The 7,180-nt window shown below is 37.3% G+C and overlaps 1 protein-coding gene across 1 annotated transcript; it reads left to right on the forward strand.

Moving 5' to 3' along the window:
• The first annotated feature begins 94 nt into the window (after positions 1-94).
• LOC693088 (presenilin-like signal peptide peptidase) lies at positions 95-6,526 on the forward strand. Its single transcript, NM_001046841.1, is given in 7 exon segments — positions 95-332; positions 1,963-2,144; positions 2,215-2,389; positions 3,119-3,302; positions 3,962-4,112; positions 4,530-4,688; positions 6,219-6,526. Coding segments are annotated over 7 exon segments (1,098 nt in total). The 5' UTR covers positions 95-140; the 3' UTR covers positions 6,274-6,526.
• Positions 6,527-7,180: the final 654 nt, after the last annotated feature.

A 7,180-nucleotide genomic window follows, 5' to 3' on the forward strand; every position in this document is an offset into this window, starting at 1 on the left:
TTTAGTCTTTGCACAACACTGATATGAAAATGCCATTTGCCAACTTAGTAAAACTGTACACTTGTCATATTCTTGTCAAAAACTATCCGTAGGGGAAAGTTGTCTTAAAAATTGTATTTCTGCATTATTTTCTATAAGAAATGGCAGATATGGCCTCAGAAATACCTATAAACATCGAAGATAGTGTTAAGGAAACTATACAAAATGTAACTGAGAAGCCTCCTTCAAGTATTGAAGGGATTGCGATTGCATATTTAAGTTTAGTGATAATGGCTATTTTACCTATATTTTTCGGTTCATTTCGATCGGTGAAATATCTAAACGAGCAAAAGGTGAGTCCTGGCGGGTATTTAGCAAGTTATATGATAAAGTTGTCTTGTTTTAATATGGTAAACAACAATGTAAAATAGGAAAGACCGCGACACGTTTTATCGCCGTGGCAGTTTGTTTTCGATATAGAAAACCTTCAATTATATTTCAATGCATCGAATCGTTTCGCATTTTTTTGTCTCGACAAATCAAATTTCAATTCTAATTTCATATAACCCATTCATCTATGATCATTGCAATTTTGAGAAAAACCTGTTTTTAGTATAATCGTCATTATAATTTGCTACCGTAATATGTTTATAATGATTCCTTGTAAGTTAACAAGACGACACAGTAAAAAAAAAAAACATGAATTATGTATTGAATAACATAATTGTGAATTAATATGTATGTATGCACTGTACTATTGAATCAAAACTCTTCAGGAGAAACTTGAGTTTAGTTTTTGGTACCTCTAAGTTAATCTTTAGTAGATCTTTTGTGAAAACTATCCAAGTCTAGTAGTGTTTGCTGTCACTTTTTGGTTCTAGGATTCAGATTTATGCCTGACATGATTGTCCTAAAACATCTACAATGTGCCATCATTTTGAATAGGGCTCTAATGTAGATATTGGGTACTTTATGCAGCATGTGGATGTGTGGAACCTGAACATATTTGTACAGTACATTTTGTCTATTCCAAGATTTTAAAACAGCCAGCAAGCTATCTGCTACTGAAACTCATTAAAGACTAAAAATCCTCTTATGTATATCTTGCTCTTAATGGATATTGGTTTTATTTTCTTGTTTTTCACTTTACTGAAAAATCACTTTCCTATTAGAAAAAAAAAACCATGATATTTGCCTTTAATATAAAGTTATCGAAAATGTTTGAGAATGCTTACAGTAGTACTTGATAAATAACATTAATACTTTTTTTCTTTTTTTTTTCTTATAATGGCAATACGGGCGTCTGGGAACAGTGAGAGGAGGTGGCGAACACTTACTGGCTGTTGAATTTTCAGTTCGCTAATAACTTGGTCCCATATGAAGGAGTTGTTCAAGTGACAATTGAGGAAAATGTCATCTATACTGCCGTCATCCAAACCACAACATTAATTCTTTTAACTTTTAATAAATTTAAAAAAATTAATTTTAATTAAATTAAAATTTAAAATTTAATAAAAACAAGCACCTACTTAAATCCTTGCAGATAAAGTCAGATTTTGTGTACCAGTAGTACAACTTTTTAATGATTTTTTATTTATTTTTGTAGTCTGTATAGTAATTTTTGTCAATTTTAAATCAACTGTCAGCAAGATCTATGCATTTGAGGAAAACTAGGGCATTAGGTAACTGACTTAGTACACTTACAAAGTATGAAATCAATGAAACACCATGTATTTATGAATAGTTATGAGAATTGTTTATGTTTTATGTTTATGTTTTAGACAATATTCATACAGGATTGTGCTTTACAAAGATATGGAATAAAGAAATCTAAATATTCTGTGAATAATGAAATGTGAGCAAAATGAAAGTTAACACACAGGCTGGACAGCCCTATGATAGGAAGACTACATCTACTTTTAGCCACTCTCTGCTTGTTTGTCAGTACAGATAGAAAATATAGCATGTTTTGTTTGTTTGCAGAAAGCAGGAGAGCGTCATGAAACAATGTCCAACAAAGATGCTCTGATGTTCCCGTTGGTTGCATCATGTGCTCTTTTCGGACTATATATTTTCTTCCAATTCTTCTCAAAGGAGTATATCAATCTGCTACTAACTGGCTACTTCTTCTTCCTTGGAGTTCTAGCATTGAGTCATCTGCTTAGGTATGTATGTCAGTTTCTATCTTGTAGCTTTTCTATAGCATTAGCTAATGTTACATATTTTTGTCAACAGTCCGATCATCTCGTTCCTGGTACCAGCTTCGATACCAAACATTCCGTTCCATATTCATTTCACCCGTGGTGAGAGAGACAACAAACAGGATATCATCAATTACAAGTTCACATCCTATGATGTGATTTGTTTGCTCATCTCGCTCTGTCTTGGAGCTTGGTACTTGCTTAAAAAGGTATTATTATGAAAGATATGAAAAAAATTTTTTTTACTATATATGAGTCGACTATTATCAAAGGCGGCAATCTGACTTTTGGACAATGATTGGTAAATCAGAAAAACAAATTATTGACTTTGTATTCCATTGGCAGTCACAAAACTCTTCGGAATGACATCTTAGATAAATAACAGGTTAACTATTAACCTTTATTTAATGCAGGTTTTGAACCGTATTCTTTGAAGGAGACGATTATATTAAAATAAATCTGTATTGACATATCAATAAAAATGTTTTGTCCAAATGCACAGATTGCCACCTTTGATAATAGACGACTCATATTGTATATCTACAAGAGTTTTTGATTTGGTTTGGTTTGATTAATATAGAAAAAACGTGCGAAGTTTCCTCACTCTTTATACATAAACGGTCAATACTAACATGAAGTGATCAGTGTAGATACAAAAAGTTGTGTAATTTATAGAAAATGATTAAATCATGCATTTATCGTGATTGCAAAACGTAAACTTGATTCAACACCTATTCATTATTATACAATGTGACACTGGAATTGTTTCTCACAATTCTCACAACAGATATCCGTAAGCACCTTTATTACGCATGACGTCATTTGGGGCCAAACTAACGACGAGCACACAATTGAATTATGATTAATCATAAATGACCTGTAGAAATGTTAATGACTAACATAGTTTAGGATTTAACTCTAAAATTTCTTTTCGACAGCACTGGATCGCCAATAATCTGTTCGGTATAGCGTTCGCCATCAACGGTGTGGAGCTTCTGCATCTGAACAACGTGGTGACCGGCTGCATCCTACTCTGCGGACTATTCCTGTACGACATCTTCTGGGTGTTCGGTACCAACGTCATGGTGACCGTCGCCAAGAGCTTCGAGGCTCCTATCAAACGTGAGTTTTTTTTTATAGCATAGACGTGTGGACAAGTCCACCTGGTGTTAAGTGGTTACTGGAGCCCATAGACATGTACAACGTAAATGCGCCACCCATCTTGAGATATGTTCTAAGGTCTCAGTATAGTTACAACGGCTGCCCCATCTACCCGCGCGGACTCACAAGAGGTCCTACCACCAGTAAAAGTTTACGGATCATGACATGATTGTGTACTGAATATTGCATCACATACAGTAAAATATCGGTTAACTCATGACCAAGCTACCTGATTCTCTCCGTGACGCCAAGGACAGGCGCAGGAGCATCATTAAAGGGAAATTAATGTCTTATTGGGGAATCGAAATGCAACCAAGTAATGATGTAGACCATATAAGGAGAATTACATATAGAATTAAACTTGTATAGGATATAAGGAAACTTGTCAAGCTTTTTTTTCATTGCTTAGATAGGTGTTCGAGCTCACGGCCCACCTGGTGTTAAGTGGTTACCGGAGCCCATAGATATCTAGAACGTAAATGCCGCCACTCACCTTGAGACATGAGTTCTAAGATCTCACTTTTAAGAGTACTAATGCAGATGCAGCAATACTGAAATATCTATGTAACTTATGGGTGTATGTAATGAAGCATAGTAAAATAATATTGATTCCCTTGCAGTGGTGTTTCCTCAAGATTTGCTGGTAAACGGTTTGAACGCGAGCAACTTTGCCATGCTGGGGCTGGGTGACATCGTGGTGCCCGGCATCTTCATAGCTCTCCTGTTGCGCTTCGATAAGAGCCTCAAACGGAACTCTGAGTTTTACTTCAGGTGTGTACTGGGACCAGAAAATCTATCTATATAAAAATGAATTGCTGTTCGTTAGTCTCGCTAAAACTCGAGAACGGCTGGACCGATTTAACTAATTTTGGTCTTGAATTACTTGTGGAAGTCCAGAGAAGGTTTAAAAGGTAGATAGATACATATGAAAATGCTCAGAATTAAATAAAAATAACAATTTTGTTTTTCCTTTGATGTGTCCCCCGTCGGACGGATTCCTTTTGTTTGTTTTATACAAAAGTTTAGGTCTTTTATTTATCGATTAAGGCCTTTCGAAGTTTGCCGGGTCGCTAGTTTACAATAAATTTATTTTTCTAATATGTGTACGTCCCGCTGCTAGATTTTCTTTTCAGCCCCGCGTGTGTGTTTATCAACACGTGCCTAACAACACGTGCACGTGTGTCACAGGGCTACGTTCAGCGCGTACATCCTGGGCCTGTTGGCGACCATCCTGGTGATGCACGTGTTCAAGCACGCGCAGCCCGCGCTGCTGTACCTCGTGCCCGCCTGCCTCGCCACCCCGCTCGCCCTGGCGCTCCTCCGCGGGGACCTGCCCGCGCTCTTCAAGTACGTACTCCGCAACAAAACCCCACTTGTTCACTGGTTCTCGAGTACCAACTCGCTCATTCTGGAATCATATCGACGCTTGATAGACTTATGGGAGAGTATTAAGCGGTAGGCAGCAGCTTGGCTCTGCCCCTGACATTGCTGAAGTCCATGGGCGTCAGTAACCACTCATCATCAGGTGGGCCGTATGCTCGACTGCCTACAAGGGCAATAAAAAAAAAACTTAACTAAGCGACAATGCGTGAACTTTACAGTAGACTAATTTAAAGTTGAAATACCTAAAAAAAATCTACTTTAGGATTGGAATGATTTTAATAAATCTAGAAATATATTTTTTTTTGCGCATCGAATATGGTTATTGCCTATCATTTATGTACAAAGCAGTTATTGTCGCTTAGTCACGTTTGCCTTTCAAGCGTCGATTTTCATTCAGAGAAGCGTGCCTTAGCTTTATATTGAGGAGTGAAAGCCTGTTTTGTTGCTGTTGCAAAAGATTTCGGTTAAACTTTTAGATTGGGAGACAAAATTATTAATAGTATAGATCAGCGGTCGGGGAACTTTTTTATTTATTACCCCAAAATATTTTTGTGCAAGTTGCTATTACCCCATGGCGAAGAACAAAAAAAAACGCATCCGCTTCTTTTTAGCATCTTTCATATTATATAGCCCCCATGATAATGTTGAAAAGAAAACAATAACTAAAAATTTAACGATTCTAAAGAAGTTTCACTTCAATATATACTTTTTACTTACAAAAGTTTCATTTTTACCCCCCAAAATCTCATTTTACCCCATTTGGGGTAATTTACCCCGGTTCTCCGACCACTGGTATAGATTATAATCGCTAATCATGCCACTCCGACAAAGCGATACAACACGAGAACCCTCTCATCGTGGCCGCTGGTAACTACATTCCCGATCCTGCGGACAAAATGGAAAGCAGTCGACGTCTTTTTTTTTTATTGCCCTTGTAGGCAGACGAGCATACGGCCCACCTGATGGTGAATGGCTACCGTAGCCCATGGACTTTAGCAATGCCAGGGGCAGAGCCAAGCCACTGACTACCGCAAACACAAACACGTCATTTCGGATCCTCCTGATCCACTAACGGTGCTTTTAGGCACCACAAGCACCGGTCACCGTTCTCGTCGAACCCGTCGCTTGCGACGAAGGGCTCGACGAGTAAATGAACCCTCAGACACAGCCCACTGAGTTTCTCGCCGAATCTTCTCAGTGGGTGGCGTCTCCGATCCGGTGGTAGATTCTGCGAAGCACGGCCCTTGCTAGGGTTCGTGTTAGCAACGTCGTCAGGTTTGAGCCCCGCGAGCTCACCTACTAGTTAAGGTTACGCTGAAATAGCCTCTCAAGGCTATCAGCTTAGGTAGGATAAAAAAAAGGTAATCATAAATGAATAATCAGAATCAGTAAATATCACTCTTGATAAAAAACTGGTTTCTCGTAAAAGGAAATAGTATTATGACGTCACAATGCATTATACTGGCCACTTTAGTATCGAATGTTTCTCGGCAGGTACGAGGACCAGCCGGCGGAGCCCGAAGCCGACAAGTCTAAGAAGTCCGAATAAAGTTCGCCCGTTAGCGAGAAGCACAACAAAAGCGCACGATACATACACAACTTTATCCATATTTTTGTATAGTCGCTCCGTCCTTGTCGCACGCTAACATTCATCCATACGTACGAGAGGGACGGGTCATTTCAAATTATGTATGTACGTATTGTACGAAATCTAACTTAACCTCGTGGGGGTGCATTTTACTCAAAGCGGCGTCTGACATTCGCCGAATCGGCTGTTTCAATAATATGACAACTAGATGACATGTTGACAGCTGTCACTTTATAATGCCCCGCTGACCAAAATTTAATTGCGTCTAACTTGACTAGTTTATAACAACACTATTACTCTAAGTAATGATTTTTTTTCTTCCAATTTCTTATGTTTTTCTAATACACGAAAGAGTTTAGGAATATTATTGAAAAAGCCGATTTCCTTTTCGAAAATTGTATATGTAAATATTGGTGTTGTGAATTTTTCTATATGAAATAATAAATAGCGTTTTTGACAATTAGTTTTATTGTTTATATTTCTCTTGAGTTCTTGACAGCAACTAACATTATTTTCATAATAAATGTCTTGTAGTTTTTTTTTAACTCGCGCTCAATGAAGTGTTGTCATTTTATTACAAATCTAAAATCAAATGTTTACACGACCATACCGAAAGGTTGAAACGAATTACTTATCGCGGAGCTGCAAATAAAACTCAATGTCAAAAGCGCCATAGAATAGTCACGGTAAGATAATTACCTACTTAATTTAGAAGGGTATTTTCTTCCTAAAATTCTTCCTTTGGAACGTATGAAAAGATTTTTTTGTTAATAAAGATTAATTTAGCATAAAGTTTTATTATAAAATCGAAGATTCTAGATATTTTGTAAAATTTATTTTCACTGGCAATTGCAATATTAGTTGTTTT

Source organism: Bombyx mori, chromosome 19, assembly GCF_030269925.1.
Source record: "Bombyx mori chromosome 19, ASM3026992v2".
Classification (NCBI taxonomy): domain Eukaryota; kingdom Metazoa; phylum Arthropoda; class Insecta; order Lepidoptera; family Bombycidae; genus Bombyx; species Bombyx mori.